The sequence below is a fragment of the Macaca fascicularis genome, chromosome 5 (genome assembly GCF_037993035.2).
Source record: "Macaca fascicularis isolate 582-1 chromosome 5, T2T-MFA8v1.1".
NCBI lineage: Eukaryota > Metazoa > Chordata > Mammalia > Primates > Cercopithecidae > Macaca > Macaca fascicularis.
In genome coordinates, this window is record NC_088379.1 from 124,666,813 (window position 1) to 124,688,225 (window position 21,413).

At 34.6% G+C, this 21,413-nt stretch overlaps 1 protein-coding gene across 7 annotated transcripts in view; it reads right to left on the reverse strand.

The window, feature by feature from the left end:
- PDE5A (phosphodiesterase 5A) overlaps positions 1-21,413 on the reverse strand; it is a 129,569-nt gene that overhangs the window by 38,741 nt on the left and 69,415 nt on the right. For all 7 annotated transcript variants that reach the window (XR_012435039.1, XR_012435038.1, XM_065545426.1 and 4 more), the window contains exons 9-11: positions 20,360-20,447; positions 10,110-10,285; positions 6,607-6,666 (exon numbers count right to left, since the gene is read on the reverse strand). Coding sequence is in view for 5 of the 7 variants with exons in the window: in XM_065545426.1 (XP_065401498.1) it covers positions 6,607-6,666; positions 10,110-10,285; positions 20,360-20,447 (324 nt within the window). In the remaining 2 variants the exon portion in view is untranslated. The remainder of the gene's footprint in view (positions 1-6,606; positions 6,667-10,109; positions 10,286-20,359; positions 20,448-21,413) is intronic.

Below are 21,413 nucleotides of genomic sequence, written 5' to 3' on the forward strand. Positions count from 1 at the left end.
TAGTTTGCCCAAGTGATCCCTAACAACACAATGATAGAGAATGTGAGTCCACATTTTACTCTTTTCATTAAAGAGAATCTTTCCTGAGCTTTATCAACGCCTCACTTAAGACAAATGACAGCCCTTCTTTTGTTCAACTTTTTATCATTATAATGGCTATTCACACAACAAAAGGGACATACTTGTGTCCCTTTTACACAAGTATAGAGAGTGCCTTTTTGTTTATTCAATAGAGAAGAAACTTTATAGAAAACAATACATTGATAAAATATATGGTCACCTTGAAGCCCATAAAGCATGTGTTTGTAGAAAATAATGTATTTGGGTAAAGTAAATATAATGATCATTTAAAAATTATTACATTTCTAATTTCTAGTGGCTGCCTCATGAGAAAGGTCTATATTTAGGCTACAGTAAAGTCTCTGGTAACTTCAGCAGAAAATAAAGACATGTGGCCACATGGCTATGCAATTTGCTCAGTTGTGTAATCTTTGTACAAAAAAGGGTCATACTGCTATCAAAGGCCTTCTGCTTGCCTTAGGTCTGAAGCATGAAATCTTAAGAGCCAAAATAAAAATTATGGAAACTGGAAACAATTCCTAATAGCCAACTGCTAAGAAAAGAAAAGGCTCTTTATTCAGAAAGTTATTTATTAAAGTAAGTGTGAAAAGAAGGGCAGTGACAGAACTTGGTCTTTCATAAAATTCTTCCAATTAGCCTCAGTGTTGTATAAAGGCATTTTGTTATATTGCTCCTTGGTATTTATTCAATATAAACAGTTAACAGGAAAAAAGGTTTCAATCTCAATAATCCATTTTTTAAAGAAATTATTTGTATTAGATATTTGATGGGTTATATCAGTAGCTGCAAGGAGACATCTTCTGCCAGGCCCTGACCACCACCCCTACCCTCACAGGATGCTTCTTAATGGAGAACAGTTTAATTCCAGGTCTCTGAATAAAGCCACCTTGACAGCCGCCACATTACACCTTATGGAAGACTATTTATTATCTCTCTTCTCCACTTTCCACATGCACAAAAGGAGTGTTTTTAAAGAAGAAACCACACAATTAGTTTATAAGGTTTTTAGAATTTATCTTTTTCCAAGAGGGAAGTGAATCCAAAGACAGATAAGAAAGAAAACTACTTTTAAAAAGGGAGCGAGTATGAAACTCAGTAAATCTTGCAGACAGTAAAGAGGTGAATCAGGCACAGTGGGACTGGACTAGTATATTTTCTTTAATAACACCATCAACATGTTATATGATTTTTCCTTTTTTTCTAACATTATATAACATTATATAAGTGAATCCCTTTAAATCTCAATAAGAGGCACCAACTATAAAAAGCTTTATAATGTGCTTATAGTTTTTCAAAATCATATAGAAAGCATGTAATAATGCTAAGATTCTGAAATAATATGCATTATAAAGAAAAACTTTAGAATAAATTTACGATTGCAATTAGGAATAATATACACAGATCTGATTACCATCTTGGTTACTGAGTTCCGAATAAAAAAATTATACTAAAACTATGGTATTTAGAACTATACACAGTAGTTAGCACAGAAGAAGCTCAAGAACGGTGCCCTCATACTTTGGGGCTAAGCCTATCATTGGAAGTAACCCACTAGTAAAATCAAATCAAAACAGACAAGATTAGCTTGTCACATGAAGACAGGAAGAATCAAACAGAAAATCTAATAAGTCTTGCCAATGTGAAAAACATGTAGCCCAGTTAATGTTACATATGTCTACAAAAATCAATATCTCAATTGATGGTGTACAGAAAGTCCAAAGTATTGTTGCAGAGGATTTCTAGGACTGTTTGAGGAAGATGATGTCTTACTTCAGGGCTTCCCAATCACTGAGTTGTGGACTGGTACCCGACCGTTGCTGGTTGGGAACCAGGCCACATAGCAGGACGTGGTGAGCAGTGGGAGTGAGAATTACTGCCTGAGCTTCGCCTCCTGTCAGATCAGTGACAGCATGAGATTCTCATAGGAGCGTGAGAACTGCACATGCAAGGGATATCTTGGTTGCATGCTCCTTATGAGAATCTAATGCCGGATAATCCGAGGTCAAACAGTTTCATCCCGAAACTATTCCCATACTCACTATGTCTCCATTCCCCACCCCTCCACCAACCCCTGGAAAAACTGTCTTCCACAAAATCTTCCACAAAATCAGTCCCTGGTGCCAAAAAGGTTGGGGACCACTGCCTTACTGGATGCCATAGGTAATTACAGTTCAGTGATAGTGGTTATCAAGATAGTAGGGCCAACACTTCTTTGTTAAATTAGCTGCTCAAAATTTTTCCATTTATAATCTGGCCATCCATGCAGAGTTTTCAGAAAGTGAAGGAATATGATGGTCATCTTGACATAAGGAACTTGATCAGTGCCGTAACACTGATCAAGTGTTAGGCATCAGAGATTTGGGTCAGGTACCTGTCTCTGGCCCTTACTGCTGTCACCTGCAGCAATCACACACATGCCTGATCAAGACAGGGTCATATGAAGTTTTTGGCTCTGAAAGGTTAAGGTCAAGATGAGGAAAATTCTGGCCTAAGAAATACTGCCTAAATGGTCAGCTAAGCTATAAGGACTGAACTGAATCAGCACTGACTCCGTGACAAAAATGAGAAGCTATTTTATAAAAGCAAACCCTAATATATATATTTTACTGTTCTAACAAGAAAGGAAGGCTGCTGGGTCTGACTCGCAGACCCTGACAGAGCGACGGATGAGAAAATGCACTCTGACACAGATATCCAATGGAAGAGCGGGCCAGGGGACCAGGTTACCCACAGAAAGAGTTGTAGCAGCCACAGCCCTGACAAGCTGATGCTGCGGGCATTTATTTAGTACAGATTTAATGACACAGGCCTTGAGTCAATACACTTGTAGGTAATTAACATGGTCGCCCCTACCCCCTTTTTATCTAACCTAAGCTTTTAGGCACCAGATAAGAGAATCTGGCTGCCTTCAGCCAAATCCTTTTCTGAAGCTTTTATAAAACCTCCCAGCCTTCCAAGAAGGTTTGCATCTTTCCACAGTTTTTCCCGCCACCCTGACCGATCTCCTACAGAAGGCAAAAAAGGCTGTCAGTCAATCAATGAATCAAATATTTACTTCCTAGTTGTTCAGATAATAAATAAACGCTTATTATATTCTGATAATTAATTAACTTTCTAATACCATAATAGGTTAACTGGGGTCCTTTTATTATTATCTCAGCAACTTGCAACTAAGGATCATTAAAAGGTATATGGCAAAATGCTCAGTTTAATGCCTAATTTATGCTACACCCGATTTTAAGCCAAGAGAAGGTTAGATTTATAATGGGATAAAACACTCAAGCAACAGAAGTGGAAAAAATAAGGATTCTGAATTTCCTATCCACTAATTACTTTGTTACAACTGGAGAACTTTATGTGGATACAGGTATAAATATTTAGTAGATTTAATTCTTTTAAGAATAAATTTGTTAAAATAAAAGTTAAGAAAATATTTGATAGCTTTTCCATTTATTTTAGGTTTTAAATTGAGATAATCAGACAAGTGACAGCAATTTTGGTGATTGCTGGATGATACAAACACCTGTGTAGCTAGGGCTGTACAGGAATTTTTATTTGGTTGACAGAAAACTAGAACTGAAATCAATTGCTGAATTTCAACCAATTTAAGTGAATTACTTGACCTACAAGCTATATAACCCTAAATTTATCAATGCAGCTGCCAGAAATCTATTTTCTGAATGCAACAACAGCTGGTTTTGAACAATACTGCAATACAGTAATTTTCAGTTATTCCGAAGTATTTTTCTCTTGCTAAAATTATGAACGTAATTGAGAAAATAATTTTCAGATTTTTCTGACTACTATTTTCAAAGTGAAAAACAAACTTGAATATAATTTTTAGAAATTACTTGCTTTATTTTTTTTTTTTTCACCTAGAACAACACATATAATGGTAGAGTGTAACCCTCACCTTCATTTTAGAAATTACCCTACAGTGCCTGCAGGCACTTCAATATGTAGATAATTTCCAAATCACCAAACATATTGCTTGAAAACTACATCCTTCTAGGAAGAATAGACAAATGGGCCAGTTAAGCCTGAGGTGAATAATACTTTAAACCTGTAAAGCTTTGTAAATAATTGAAACACTGCTCATTACTTCAAACACTGTCATCAACACACAAAATAAATACAGACAATTCCATATGAGGTTAACCCAAAAAGGACCTTAACCTTTCAGGTAAAATTAGTATCTAAAGTTCCTAGAATTGTTTTTCTTGGCAGTTAACTCAGTTTCACTGGCAAATGACTCAGTTTCTTACTCATGGATTTAACTGAGAATGTTTACAAGTTCTCAATTTACTTTGTTCCTGACTAACTTACTCTCTCTCCTGTGCTGTGCAATCTTGTGTGGGCTCTGGATCCAGACTGCCTGGATTTAGTACTGGCACCATTCCCTCCTTACAACCTAATGAGATCCTGAGAAGCACAATCGAAACTCTCTAAGCCACAAATTCTCTCTTAGAAACTGCTAACAATACTGACCATGTAGGTTGTGGATTCAGTAAACTTAGTTGACTCACAAAAAGAAGTTAAAACATGCTCGGTATACAGGAAGTGCTCAACAAATGTAGCTATTATTATTATCTGTATCCTCTTGTTTGGGCAAAAGAAATGTTGCTCTTTCATGCCTAGGCCTTTTCAAGGTCCTTATGTCTTCACTGTCTTGCATTGTCAGTCTCACACCGACTCCTGTGCCTTCGCCTTTGTCTAAGAACATTCTGCCTCTCTTGCTTGTGAGCAATGTCTGCTCACACATTCAAAACCTAACCAAACAATAAAAAACTTCACATGATTCAGGCAACACCCTTCATAGCTGCTCCTCCACTCTCTTTTACACAAAACACTATAATTTTTGAATAGTCTATATTCATTTCTTCCACTATTTACTTTTACCTTTTGCGGTTTCACTTCCCTGAAACTGCTTTCTCAATAGTCACTTAACGAATCCACAGCAGTTTTTTCACAATCCTCGTATTTCTCAACCTTCCTACCACTGATGAGATCTCCTCCCTTTTTGAAACTGCTTTATTTTGCCTTCTGTGCCACTGCACTATCCTAAATCTTCCTCCTTGTTTAAGTACCACTTCTCTACCTTCTTAGCTGTTTTCTTTTCCTGTTCCTTCCATCTAAGCCTATATTCACAGGAGTTCTGTTCTCAGTCTTTCCCTACCTCTCTGCACTTTCTCCAATTGATGCACCCCTATGATTTCACTACCATGGGATGTTAACTACCAAATCTCCACCTCTAGTTCTAAACACCACCCCATCATCGCTCGAGTCCTGCCTTTTCTGATTGCTGAAGACGTTCACTTGGTTGTTCAACCAGCACCTCAAACTTATCTTGTCCTAAATCAAACCTACAGTTTCAGGGAAGTGAAACTGCAAAAGGTAAAAGTAAATGGTGGAAGAAATGAATACAGACTATTCGAAAATTACAATGGTTTGTGTAAAAGAGAGTGGAGGAGCAGCTATGAAGGGTAAAGACTGAATCATGTGATTCTTAATATTCATCTTAATATTTCCACTTTAATGAATTAATGTCATCATCATTCTTTGAATTGCCAAAGTCAAAATATTTGGATCTTCTTTCCTGTCTCAGCACAGTGTTCTGTGCACAAGCTCTAGATGGTGAACTTGTATCCTCATTCTTCCACTGCATGGCAGTGAACTTGAGCAAGTCACTGGGCTTCTCCAGGCTTCAGTGTGGCTTTCATAACATAGTTATGAAGTTTACATGAGAACACAGTTGTGCAGTTTACATGAGAAGATGGACGTAAGGGCACAAAGAGTTTAGCATGTGGCAAACTATGATGAGGATGACAGAAAAAGAATCTCGATGATCTGTTCACACTTTTCCCATTCCTTACATAACTCTTGTCACATCTCACATGGCCCTTAACCTATGTCATCACAAATACATTTAAACACAGGAGGACAACCTTGGTTGTAAAGTGTTAAAGTGCCTCAAATTTTCATTAATCTCAACCAAGCCATTCCAAACCAAGACCTACAACATACATCTACTTACATATCTATGTGCTTTTCTCTCATTGTGTGCTAAATAATGCAAAGAGAGTTCAGGAACTGACCTTATTTGACCCCAATTTCAAACAGCATTTTATAAGCCGTATGGTCAGAAATTAAAATCACTCTCAATTCTTGATAATACAGAGCAGGTATCAGTAACAAACTATAAATTGTTTTGTTATTACCCTAGCCAAACAACCACCTCATGGTCCCCATTTCCCCAGGAACTAAAAGAAAAGTAAAATTAATTTTGGCCCCAAAAAGATGTAATGATTATAACAATTACTGGAAAACAGTATCAGAATCATACACTGTATTACACAGTCAATATAAGTTATTTAATGACTTTTGCTTTGTATTATCAGTGACTTTGTATCCCTGCAAGAAAGCAGAGTTAATTAAAGATTTTTATGAGTATCTATCTAAATATTTACCAAATTTGGCTAGATTTGGTGTCTGAAATTAGCAATTTTTAAAATGAAAAAGAATTACCGCTAACGACTGTAGCTCTCTTGTTTCTTCCTCTGCTGCTGAAGCATGATACGACAGAACCTACAGGGTAGGAAAAGAAGTCCAGGTTACACAGGAGAGAACTACCAAATGTAGACTAGAACTTCCAAGCTTGGAAATCTGCTAAATCTTCCTGGAGAGATCATTAGAATCCTCAGAATGCCAAATCTTGTTTGCTGCTTTCTTCAACAGTGAAAAACCCAGATTTAGATTCCATCGCTTGTTTTGGAAAACAAAAAGTTATACTCCCTACGTTTAAAGAAAACTCTTGTAACTTCCATTCTGACATTATTGCTATAACAAACACATTATTTATAAGCCAGCCTAGAAATAACTTTTGGCTCAAACTTGGCAGAAAATTTATTTTGTTTTGTTTTGTTTTTTAAGACAATATTGACCTTTAGTTATTTTTGCTTGTGTACAGAATTAAAGGGAAAATCTTTGCATAATCTGACATTTTGATGTTAATATTTGGAAAGAAAGTAGTCTAGAAGTGGCTCTCAGATGAGGCCTGTAACCATTCTAGAATTCACACAGAAAAACTGGATGCCTGGGACATAGTCATACAGATTTAAGGATCCCTTTACACTCCTACAATTCAAGAGCTGAGAAGAGAGTAGTGCTGGCCTGTAAAGCCATCCCTTGACAGTTGAGGACACTGAGGCTCAGGGAGTCTCATGATTTGGCTGTAAGCTCACACTTAGTGAGAGGACAAGGAGACTTAGGACCCAGCTTTCAATTCCTAACCTATACACGTTCCATTACTTAGTAGAGTTAAAAAATCAGGCTTATTAACTGAATTTCCATTGTCAAAAGTCATCATTTCTAAGTACAGGTTGAGCACCCCAAACCTAAAAATCTGAAATCCAAAATGCTCTAGTGAGCATTTCCTTTTGAGTGTCATGCTGCTGCTCAGAGTTTTGGATTTTGAAACATTTTTGGGTTTGAGATTTTTGGATTTGGACTGCTCAACCATTAAGTATAATGCACATATTTCAAAAATCTGAAAAAAAATGCAAAATACAAAACACTTCTGGTCCCAAGCATTTCATGTAAGGGCTACTCAAACTGCAAAGCGATTTTTTTAAAACATTCTTTTAAACCAAAGTAGTGGTTGTATTTAAAATACCTATTGTGCTTTGAAAGCATATTTTTTCAAAGTTCATTTTTGACAGAGACTACACAGATTTACAAAAAAAAACCCAAAAGCTTAAAAATCATTGATGAAAAGGTAGCTCATTTTCAGACTTTAAATGGTGAGTAAGGTAATTCAGCAACCCAAACCAGTATTTCTTCAACCAGTCTTTAAAATTTTAAGTAATGAAAAATTTAAAGCCAAATGATACATATTTGTACCATCTTATGATTTAGAACTGTTACAATACTGCACTACATTGCATCTTTTTTGCCATTTGAACCATTAATCACTAGGAAACCTCAAGAAACTCATAACTGCTCTCTCCTGTACATGTGAAATTGATGGGTCATGGCTATAACCTGTTGCTACTGAGACCATAGTGGTGGTTCCCCAAGAAAAGGTAAGACTGTGACCATGAATTAGACTAATATTAACAAGTGCAGTGCAACATGGATATATGAATAAAGAAATGACACAATAAATTCTAAGTTAAAAAAAAATTTATCACACACAAAAGATAAAAATAACATCTTACACATGGGGCATAAGGATTAACTGTTTTAATACACGTAAGCATTAGAATACACTTGAAACATTTGATAAATTTAGTTATTTTTATTGTCATCGTTTTATTGTTATTAGAATGATCACAATTTCCAAGTCAAAATAATTCATTATCTTTTGAAGACCTGAGGGATTTGTGCCCTTGGCTTTTGTCCAATGGCCTCATAAAGAAAGGACCATTTTTTTCAAAGTTGTATCTATGATCATAGAAATGACTTCACATATGACCTGAAATAAAAAACTTTTTATACTAGGTAAAAGCCTAATTATCCATATAATTAACTGAAGGAGAGCTACGAAGATAGAAGTAAGTCTCAATCAGGAAAATATTCAGAGATTTTGAACAAAGTAATACAAAGTGTGGGATTGCTTCAAACTAAGCCAATGGGAGGGGAAGGGAAGTGCAGAGGAGTGAGGTGGGAATGGATGGAGTGATAATGGCCATGGGTTGATAATTACTGAATGGATCATGAGGACGTGAGGGCTTATTAAGCTGTTCTCTCTACTTCTGTATATATTTGAAACTTTCCATAATAAAGCATTAAAAAAAAGAAATAACTTCTAATTGATAGCTTAGATTCAATTTTTCAATGAGAAACCATGGAACTGAAAAAATTAGATTAAATATTATATATAAAATATATAAACACATACACAGATATATGTATATATGTGTATATGTATATTTAAAGCTATTTGTACACATATGTACATGTGTACATGTACCTAATTGAAACTATATTTGAAATATATACTTTTGTGTATATGTGTACATATATACTTGAAACAGATGTCCACTGGTTTATGATTGAACGTCTTTTATATAATACTATAGCAAACCTATTAGTATAATATATTTGGCATAGAAAGTAAAGGGTACTATCTGGTAAATTTTATATAACATATGTCCCTCTAGCTCTTTAGGTTAGTTATGTACTTAAGAGAGATTGAGGGAAATGTTATTATATCCCAAACACTGATTTTCTCTAATTTCAACTAGATAAGAAATCTCCATGTTACATCAATTGAATAATTTCAAGGCAGTTAGTGAAACATACATAGAAAGGACTGACCCTGTTGGAGTTGGCCGGTCCTTTGTGAGAAAGAGCATTCCTCGGTCAGTCCCTGGGAGCCAGTGATTTCTTCATTCGCTACCTGCACCTTCAGTCACTTGGGGGAGCTTGGTAGTCATACAGATTCCGAGCTTCTACCCAAGACTTGCTGAATCAGAACTTTCAGAAGTAGGGTATATAAATTTGTAGTTTGAAATAGTTTCTCAGATGATTCCAGGAGTTAAAACTCTTCCTGCTTTTCGTTGATTTTATTTTTTCTTTTCCTCACTTCTAATTCTCTTAAGAGTGCCTAGGGTTTCTGTTTTTTGTTGTTGTTGTTTGTTTGTTTGTTTTTAATTTTTTTTCACAACTGTTCTCACAGAAAGATGGGGAGGCTCAGGCAATGGGAAAGGGACAGATAAGTGGCAGTTGTTATCTGTGTCAATGGTTATTAAAGTCAATATAGCTTTCTACAGAAAAAGCAAAGGCCTAAAGGGATAAACATCCTGAGTTGTGGTTTGGTTATATGATATTTGACAAGTTTCTTAAATATTTTGAGTCTTATTTCTTTCACTCTTTAGTTGAGGATAATAAGGATCTCATCATCTGAATCACATAATTTTGGTGAGGACATAATGACCGAACACACACACGCCATGAGTGATTATGAGGGAAAGGTCAAAGCTAAATGTCTGGCTGTCTGGAGTGAGAGGTCCCTAAACTTCACCCACCTCCAATGTGACCATTTGCTTGGCCATGGCTCTCTCCACTGCTTCATACATCTGCGTGTTCTGGATCCCCAAGCCACAAAAGATGACAAAAGCTTCCAGAAACTGTTCGTCATTTCGGTTGAAAGGCTTAACCTTGCCAGTATTCTCCTCCATCTTATTAACAAGTTGGCAAACCCCTATAACAATCCAAGAGATTGAGCAAATGTTATTGTTGATTATCATCGTTTTTGTGGATTTTAACAAACACACCCAAAGACTGTCTTATACTTTTCTCTTAGGAATGCTTAGTGTGTCAAAATAAGCAAATTAACCCCCACAAATATAAACTAGAGAAGTAAACAGAATTTATATGAGAACTAGTTTCACGTAGTTCAAAATGTACATTGCTGGCATTCAAAAAATCCTAGAGTACTATTTTCTTCCAGACTCAGTCACGAATTTTAGATCAGTTGAGTCCCCAAAGACAATATGTCCTTTGGAAACTAATTGGATTTTTGTACACTTGCCAAGAGAACAATTCTGATGTACATCAGAATTTTGGGTCAAACAGATCTCCTTTCCTTACTGAGAAACCAGAAGTTTAAATACACACACACACACACACACACACACATACACACACACACATACACACAAAATAGAATGCAGAAAGGAGGCAACTGACATAGGAAGTCTCAAATTTCAAATCTACGCCTCTGTATCCAGGAGAATCAAATTTGCAGAAAACTTCTGATGCTGCAAATAAGTATGCAAATAAAAATGACTACTTAGAAATAAAAGTCAAACATGTAGCCAACATAAATGGAACATTAAGATAAATCTAGGAACATCAACATCTTCACTGAAGTGGTTGTTCTATGAGTTTCTGAGCCTAGTGGTCTCTGTGAGGAGTGACCTCACTCCGATGACCCAGCCTACCTCTGTGTAAACAAAGTATTGTTAAAGTCCTTATCATTTCTGTCTCTGAGTATATAATAACAGACTTCCACCATGTGCCCACTGTGGGATACACATTGTGCTAAATACTTTGGTAGACACATGATCTCTAGTCTTCACAATTTATTCTGCGAGGCAGATGTGACCATCCTCATTTTACAGATGAGGAAACTGAATCTCAGAAAGGTTACATCATTTGTTCTAAGCCACTTAGCTGGTATGTGTGGGTGTAAAATTCAGTCTCCAGCTCAGCCTGCCACAAGGGCCACTCTCAACTGCCATACTACCTGTCAGATCATTGCTAGCAGTGCCCTGGTTGCATCTTGGCTTGCCCACACCTCTGCTCATGCTTTTCCACAGATGTGCACTGCTCCCCACTGCCTTCCCTCCTGCCTCACCAGTTGATCCCTATACCTCCTTCACAGTGAGCTCCAGGAGGCCTCTAACTTACACGTGAGGCAGGCATTTTTCTGTTCCCTTAACATGACCAGTTGGTGTATCATAGCAAATTTTATTTCTATCTCTCTTTCTAGACTGTCAGTATCTTGGGCTTAGAGTTTTATTTGTTTTATTCAGCTCCATTTCTTCAGCTGGCAAAATGCCTAGCATATAGTAGGAACTAAAAAAATGTTTTCTGAATTAATGAAAGAATGTAGAATTGCGGCTCTGACTGAACTAGTTTCCCATGAAGACTGTAATAGTCTATTATCCTTTATTTTTCCTGGAGCACAAAAGGATTTCATAGAGTCTGGAAGATGGTTGCACATTAAGCTCCTTTACCACCATCAATGTTCACTTTCTTTACTTTTCATACTATAAATGATCTGGACTCCCCTTTTTGCTCTTTTTGTTTGTTTATCTACTTTAAACAGTAAAGATATCTATATGCTTATCTATTAGCATTAGTGCTGCAGAAGTTACTTTTCTATCAATTATTCCATAGTCAAGGGAAACTTTAAACAAGATATAATGAATTTGGACACTGCAAGTAAAAGCCATATACTAAATGGCAATCAGCATTCATTATCTTAAATGTATATATCCTGTGTGTGGAAGAAAACAACAAGAACAACAAAAAACAAAAACAAACCAAGGGTTATGTCCTCCAACCTTTGTGAATCCCCAAATTATAAATATGGAACTGTTTACACAGGCTTCTGTCTCCCAAATCATATTTTCTTGAGAGTCACGTTTCATGCCCTTATCCTCACATCGCAATGGAATTGCCTTTCAGTTTTACCAAAGTTTTCTCCTACTCGATAGCCTTTTTCATAAACAAGATTTTAAAAATTACTTCCTAAGAATTACTACATGTATAGCAAGAAAAGTACGACACAGAGGGGTTATGTGAATACCAAGTAATCTGCGAGGCGTATGACCTAGCTAAGTGTCTCTCTAGTACAGTACTTCAAATCTATGCCTTGGTCAAAATTCACTGAATGAATATATTAAGAGTCGTTAAATTATACCTTTGGAATTGTTCGCAAGTCCTTTAAATGGAATGTTATGTGTAGAAATATCAAGGTTCTGCTGTAACAAATACAGCTCAGAGCAGAACAGCTAAAGTATATCCATGTTATGATCCACCATTATAGATATAGATCTATAGACACAGAGTTAAGCTCTGGGGAAAACAACAACAACAACAACAACAACAAATGGGTACTGAAGACAAACCATCCATCTAGGCATATAAATTAATTCTCTTTTGAAAGTGATATGAACAGCCATATTTAAATAGCATTCATGATAATCCCATCGATCTCTTTACACTCTTCAGAAAGTTTAATTATATCAAGCAAAAATACCCATGTTAAAACAAAAAGTTATCAAGAAAAAGAAGGTTTATAACAAATGGGGTTCCCTGTTTAAGAAAACTAAAAACCTGGGCACATTTACAGATAGAGTGTTCACAACTTCTTCCTTAATGATCTAAAAGAGTAAGGAGTACAAAAATGAAATTTAAAACTGGAAATTTGAGATGCCACATTACTCATAAACCATACAAACTCAGAATCATTTATATTTAAAAATGAAATGTTTAATGCCAAACCAAAAATAAAAGAGAACCATTCAGCAAAAATCCATTAATAAGTGTAATCGTAAATTAAGACAATATTCAAAAACATTAGGGGAAAACCAAGAAGTAGTGAAGTTAGACAGCAAACTATCAGTGCTACCTAATATTATAGAGTTCATAAAGTACTCAAAATGTGGTCACCACAGTAGCTCTGAGAGCTGGTTAGCATTGAAGGCACCTCTGGAAATTATGCTGAAGGGACTAGATGGCTTATAAAATTAAAGTTATATTTTATTTTCCATAATTACAGGGATTGGATGTTGTTACCAACCAGTCTTCCTCCTGGCTCTTTGGCAGAACAGGGGGTCAATGCTTATACCCTGCTTGCAGTCTTATGTCCTCTCTACCACCTAACATGAACTCCAAAATTAGCAGCCTGCCTTATTAAAGTATAAAATGTACCTTTTTCACCTATCTTGCAAATACTTTCGTTTCTGCACTTTTCATTTGTCAATTGTCTTAATTTGGAGAGGTTTTTGCTATATAAAATATTTAATTTTTTAAGGAGCCAAAATAGTTATCCTTACAATATTCAACTATAGTGCCTTGCTTTTAAAACAGCCTTCCTCATTTTAATGTGATATATAAACCCGTATTTTCCCTAGTACTTTTATACATGTATTACATTTAATCTTATAATCCAACTTAATTTTTTTCCCCTAACTGCTATTGGAGTCTTATAACATCTGACCAGTTATCCATTCTCTGATGATCTGAATTGTCACCATATACTAAATTCATATTTGTTTCAACTATTACATACTTTTTCCACAATTTAATATTTTTGAAATCAGTATGCACGTTATGATCAATAGCTTGTCATAGTAAATTGAAGTCATATTTTACTTTCTTGGAGATACATAAAGTGGTGTCTTTCATTCAAAAGTATCTTACTTAAAAATAACGAAATACACCCTACTCTGTTATATACAATAACACAATTATATATGCCAGATTGTGGGTCTACATTTAGACTTTCTGTTCTGTTTCATCAATCTTGGCATGTCTTTTAGCACCTATACCATACTTTTAATTATTTTACTTTTATATCATTTTAATTTCTGAATTAAATCTAAATTTAATTTCTGAAAGGGCAATAACCATCAGCTATAATTCTTTTTACACCTCTAGTTGTAAGTATTATCAATGTTTGTAAATGTTGATCAGGAACAACCTCCCCACTCCCATCCAAATCTCACAAGGATACATATTAAAATTGATGCAAATCTAATCTGGGGAGACTTGATATCTCATGAACTAGATTTTAATCATTTCAGAAATGTATTCACTTCTTAATGATTTTTAAATCACTCAGAATTTTGTAGCTTTCCTCATATAGATGGCATATATTTCTGGCCAAGTTTATTCTTTGTTACTATAGTAAATGGGTATTTTTTTCCCATTGTTTTCTAACAAATTTGTCTTGGCATATATTAAAATTATTTCTCTTTAATAATTTGATAATTAGGCTTCTTATAAAACTCTTACTAGACCAGGTACTTTCAGCTAATTCTTTCTGGGTTTTCCATTTAACAATAATATAATTTGTAAGTTATTTTATTTTGCCTCCTTTTTTTCTGTGTCTCATCTTATTTCAACCATGCCTGCCTTCTGATTGCTTTGGTTAGAATTTCCTTGGGCAATAGCTTTTTTTTTTTTTTTTTTTTTTTTAAATAACAATTTTTTTCTCAATTACTCCCATGAACAATTCTAAAATCCTCTCAAGTTAGTATTGGTTACAACCAACTTTTATAGAAATTCTCAATTTCACCAAACGTTAATTCCTATTTGCTACATTGTATTATCAAGTATCTTTTAAAATGTCTTCAGTATCTGTAGTTACATTCCCATGCTCATTACTAGTTGCATTTCTCTCTTAATATCCTCATTATCTGTTGGAGGTTTCTCTATTATTATTGTGTTTGCCCATTATCTCTTATTTATTTCTTCCCATTTCATAAGTTTATTTTTTCAATTTTTTCTTCTACTTTCTTTCTTCTCATGTATATATTTATTTGGGGAAGGCAGCAGAGTGAGAAAGAGAAAGGTGCTGTTTTTCTAATTTCTACGGTTGAATGCTTAGTTAAAATTTTTTCATTATTTCTTAATAATAATAAAATACTTAAAGCTACATAATTTCCTCTGAGTATAGCTTTGACCATGTACCTTGAGTTTTTATGTTATGTTGATAGAACAATTAAATGAACTAGATTTTAATCATTTCAGAAATGTATTCACTTCTTAATGATTTTTAGATTTTCTAAAATGCTATAATTTAATTATGACTTTTGATTTCTTCTTTGTCATTTAGGAGAATGCTTTTCAGGTTCTAAGTGAGTTTTTTCCTTCCAATTTATCTTTTTGTTATATATGAACAGTTTTAATGCACTGTGATCTATGAAAGTGGCCAATAGTTCTGCTTTTCAGAAATGACTGACTTTGTGTTGCATATCATCAATATTTGATTTCTGACACATATTTGAGAATAATCTGTATTTTTAAATTCTGAAACACGAAAGTAAAGCTATATATGTCAATTAAATCCACTTAATTTTTATCAATTCTAATGTTTATTTTTTCCTATAATTTAACGCTGACAAGTATACTTCAGGCCCACTATGATGATCATTTTGTCCATTTCTTCGTGTATTTTTAACAGTTTTAATTTTTGTATGTCAACGATGCTATTTAGTTTATTAGCATTCACGGCAATGACATTTTCCTCTGTGAGTTTTAATTTTACTCAATGAAAGGTGATTCTTTACATTATGCTTTACCATAAATTCTACTTTGTTTGATAGAAATATTGTTATCCCTATTCAATTTTTGCCCATGTTGTATAAAATGTGTCTTTACAAATGACGTATACTTCACAGGTTCCAGGAATTCCTTGGTGTTTCTGATCCACTAAAGACTACTTCTCTGTTTTCTAGTGCTACTAAAAAGTTTTCCTTATTTTTGTCTTTCTTCAGCCAATTATTAAAGCTGTCATCCTTACACTGATTTTTATTATATAGATCTTCACTTCTATAATTCTAAACTATAATATCTTAATTCCATTTTTTTCTAATTTTCTTCCACCTATTACTGCCCTTATACCCTACAGTCTTATTTCCTTGCACTTATTATAACTAAGCATAATTTACAGTTCTCTGAGAAAAAATCTAGATACTTTAAGTAATACGAGCAATGTATACCATGGAAGACAATGTACAATTATAAACAAATGAACAGATAGTGATATTGCCAAGTGATAAAATTTAATATGAAAAGTAAAATGAAGTATTAGTCAAACTTAAGCTGACATAACATTAGAATACTTATTTATGCCTTGGAATTCTACTGCAACATACAGAAGAGCAGCTCATATCTCCACGCATTCACCTATTTAAAGGTCCAACCCTGAGTAATTCATTAAATAAAGCCAAAATAAATTAACAGAGTAAGCTAAGATGATGCAGCAGTGACAATCAATGATTCAAAAATTTATTGAGGCCTACTCAAAAAAATTCTGCAGGCATGCGGGTCTCCCAAATTTTATTGATAGAAAGGAACTAAAACGTGCCATTTGGAGCATCAGAATGATGTAGGTGTTTAGCCAGTTCAAATAGGCTAACAGAACAAGTTTGAAAGTGTAAGAGACTTAGAAAATTCATTGTGGAAGTAAAAAACAGAACCTTCTTACAGTGTACATGAGAAAGGATGAAGACAGTAACCAGCTTACAAATACATATTTATTTCTCATATTTCTCTGTCAAACAATGTGTGGTACAGCACTGTAATTTTTATTTTTATGCTTTTCTTTATTAATAAGGAGATGAAAAAGCAAGCTATTTAAAGTGGAGATGTTCTAAGCATCTGTTTTTGAAAAAAAAAAAATTCAATGGGAATAGAACTAATTTCTGGAAAATTTATCCTGAAATTGATATGGAAAAAATAGGCATTAAAATGTCTGGTAAATATGATATGGGAAAAAGGCATATTTAGCATAATAAGTAGGGAAAATAATTAGTTAAAATAATTGAACGTTCAATGAGAAATACATTTCCTTAAAAGTATTGGAAGCAAAGTAGTGGAAACACTGTGTATTAGCCAGAGCACTAAGAAAACATTTGACAGGAAACAATACCTCAGGGAATAAATGTGATGGGACAGCAGGCCCCATAGTGGTCTAATGTCTATAATTCCATCTAAATGTCAGTAATGGAAAAAATGAGAGGAAGGAAGAAGATTACAAAAAACACATGTGTCCATCTGTCTTTCTGCATGTAACTCTATAGGGATTCTCTATTAGAATTACATAATAGTGGAATCTGGTCTATGACATGTAAGACAAATTATCCACAACCATGACATTTTCCATGCTGCAACTGTAGAGATACATAAGTATAGTCCAGAAATCAAATTCTTAGTTTTGTCACTCTTGTAAAGCAGCAGGGAACACTGGAAATTTTCCCCCTTATATTTGGGATCTACTTGAGAACCTCCCTTCACCCCACACAAAATCTGACTAGAGAAATCATTTCTTTTTCCTTTCTTTTTATTTACAAGGAATTTTTCTCTCCAAAATCAACATTTGCCTACTTTTGGCTCTGTCATCAAGTAGGGTGATACAAAATACACGCCAAGAGAAGTCTGATTGTGTCATTTTTTATTTTTTGCTTACTTGTCTGACACAGTGACAGGATCACCGAATGTGAATTTTGAACAGATCTGAAAAATTACTAAGTTCAACTCCACAGAGGTGAGTAATGTGCCCATAAGTGTGGTTGAAGATGAGTGGCGCTAACACAGTGCTGTGAGTCCGACCCCTAGTCCAGTGCTCTTTCCATGTTGCCTAACTCGCTCTCATTTACCTTCACATAAAGTGACAAAGGGGCCTGATGCGTAACTTCCTCCAGCCACTCCCCATTCCCAGTTATTACTCCAAAGAAATGCTGCTGGGGAAAAGTGAAGATGTGACTCGATGGAGCAAGCTGCCACTCTGCTTTCCTTCCTGTGACAACTTACTAGTAAATAATGCATTCCTTCTGGAATTTAATTTCACATTTTCAAAGGCCAAAGACAGCTTGTAGTAAATCTTCATACTTATAAAAAAGCATTTTAAACAGCATAACATTTATAATATAGTTTTCCCCTTGACCTCCCTACAAAATAATTTTTTTTTTTGAAGACAAATTTTTCACTTCATTTTGCTAGTGCCTGACTAAAACAATATAAATTAAACTTATAGGAGGCTTTTCCCAAGAATGAGGAATCTCTCAAACTTCACTTCATTACTGCCATTACACCTCTGCACCTTGCTCTTTTTTTTTTCTTTTTCTTTTTTTATTATTATTATTATTATACTTTAAGTTCTAGGGTACATGTGCATAACGTGCAGGTTTGTTACATATGTATACTTGTGCCATGTTGCTGTGCTGCACTCATCAACTCGTCAGCACCCAACAACTCGTCATTTACATCAGGTATAACTCCCAATGCAATCCCTCCCCCATCCCCCCTCCCCATGATAGGCCCCACACACCGGGGCGAAATAAAATTTTATAACATTTACTTGGTATCACATTGTAAGGCGCCCTTGGCAGTTTTCTTTTATTGCTTATGTTAGAGATCTGATCAGTGACAATCTTTTAAAAAGATCTCACAGATTCATTAGCCTTCACTTTTTTCTCTGAGAACTGTAGAAAAGTTGACTCAACCGCCCAGCAGGGGGTTGGCATGCTGGTTTCTAAGCAGCTTTAATGTACAATTCACCAGGGTCAGGAGTGACCCTAGAGCTTAGGCACTAGATTAGCATACTGAAGACTGCTGGGGTGGAGTCACAGTAACTAAGTTGACAAGGCTGATTTATAAAACCAGAATAGTATCAATGTTCCAAAAGAAACAGATCTGTCCCATAAACAGAAGTACAAGCACCTGCAGCTCCAACCCATTGCTTCAAGTCCAGCTCATACAATAAGAAACAACTGTCAGGGCAACCAGTATATTTGAGAGGACATGAATAATGCATTCTCTTCCCATGAGCTAACCTACACTGGAAAAGAAAGTAATCAGTACAAGTTGGATTGCTGGGACTGGAATCAGAACAAGGGAAATCAGAGTCATAGAATGTTGAATTGTACTAAGCTGATGTATCCCTTTCACAATACGGATGCATTCTAGGCAGAGGGACTGGGAATAGGAAAGATATTACTGGCTATAACCTGATGCATCCATTGCACCTAGTGAAGGCTCACCATATCGTCAGAATACTCAGTGCACACTGATGCAACTCTCCACATACATCTCTGTGTTAGGGACAAATGTTACTTTACTCTTGCACAGAACTTGGACAGTCACTTTTAATATCTGTCTTTTCTTTTTCTACTTTCATTACTGATACCTTCTGCCCCTTCTTTCTGACTAAAACTCTCATTCAATAAAATTATAGTCAAATCTTGCAAGTGGAAAAGTATTCAGACTTTTAAAGTTATATTTATATATCTTAATGTTGGTCCATTAGAGTTTTAATTCTAAATTTAACCTTTAAAAAGTTATCATATTTTCTTTATTTCCAGGTTCCTAGGAGAATGTTAACAGTCCAGACCTTTTTTACTACATCTCAGAAACATCAATATGGATGACTGGCATATAAAATCCTACTTAACCTTTACATAACTGCAATACCAGGAAACAAATATGTCAATAAAAGGAAACATCATTCAATTTTTCTGAGAATGCATTCTTCCATCATTCCTGAAGTAGAGGTTTTTCTATAATCATATTAAGAACATAAGCTCCTGAGGGCAGGGATTTCTGCTTTGTTCATTGATTTATCCCAACTGCCAAGAACAGTGAAGTGCTCAATAAATATTTATTAAACGAATAAATAAATATAACCTATAATCTAAACTACATTCTTAAAAAAGTCAACATCCAGGAAATAAGACTCTAAAACAATACACATTATCACTTGATATCTCTTATGCAGTCTACTAAATTTCAATACATCATCAATCATTCTTACACAAAAAATTCTGCTGAAATAGGATAATAATTATAAAAGTACACCATAGTTTATAAGATATTTAACAAATGTCTGTTTGTATTTATCAATTATTTTAATTATTCTATCATTCCAATTTTTATCTGTTTTTAAACATTTTATTCTTTACATTTGAAAGAAAGAAGTATAGCTGGGAATACATTTTTAAAAATAAGTTTAGACTATAGGTTAAAGGAAAGGCTTTACCTATAACTTTATTCTTCTTTCCATTTTTTATAGGTGTACAAAGCAAACTTCTAATGCACTGCTGGCTTACATTTCCTGTATTTTCAGTCTAAACAAAAATAAAAAGAACAAAATAGCTAAAATGGTAAAGAGATTGATTTGTCCATTAGATGCTATAGAAACTATATGACACATTTGAAAGCACTATATATTCAACTTTTATATTAGCTAGAGAACATTGGAAAGCAGAAAATGTATAAATTATAATAAAGTTCACATAAATGCAATATAAAGCAATGTCTTTACTTTGTTAAAAATATCGGATTTTTTTTTCACTTTAAACTTTCCAAGCAGCTTATAGTAATAATAAGTAAAATATAAAAATAAGTAAAAAAAAAAAAAAGAGAGAAGTAGAAGTACAGTATCTACTAACTAGTGTAGTAAATGCCCCTAATAATTTAACAAGAGGGGCAGAATCTAAATGCCACCTAAAATGCACCATGTTACAAACCTGTCCTTTAGTAATACCACTGTTGCTGTTGCTATATTGCTAAAGTTCTAACAGTGTCTCCAAATAACAAAATCATCCAAATAACAAAATCAAGGCAGCTGCCTCAAAGTGCAATACTTTCCTGAAAGGTGAGAGAAAATACTATAATTCAAATTTTCCAGTGTCTGAGAACAAGATATTTGTAGCTTTGAGGTCAAGAAAAACAGACATCCATTTTCCCAGAGCTACTCACTATGACGGATTACCAATTGCATCAGTTCAAGCCACATGGAAACTAATTTTTGCAAATAAGACAAAAACTCTAGCAATATTTTCTAAGGAATGTCATTGACATTATGTAGGTAATAGCTAAATTACTTCAAAAACAGTATGGTTACTTATTCATAGATATTTAAAAAGGTGAAAAAAGTACAAAGAAAAATACCCAAGTACAGCTCTCAATAGATGTTATGATCTATTTTATTCTCCTTCCTCAGATGAGGGAAAGCACAGATCATTCCTAAACAATCAATTCTAGAGCCAGTCCTTCAGTTTAAGAATAATAACTGTAAATACAGATCTGAT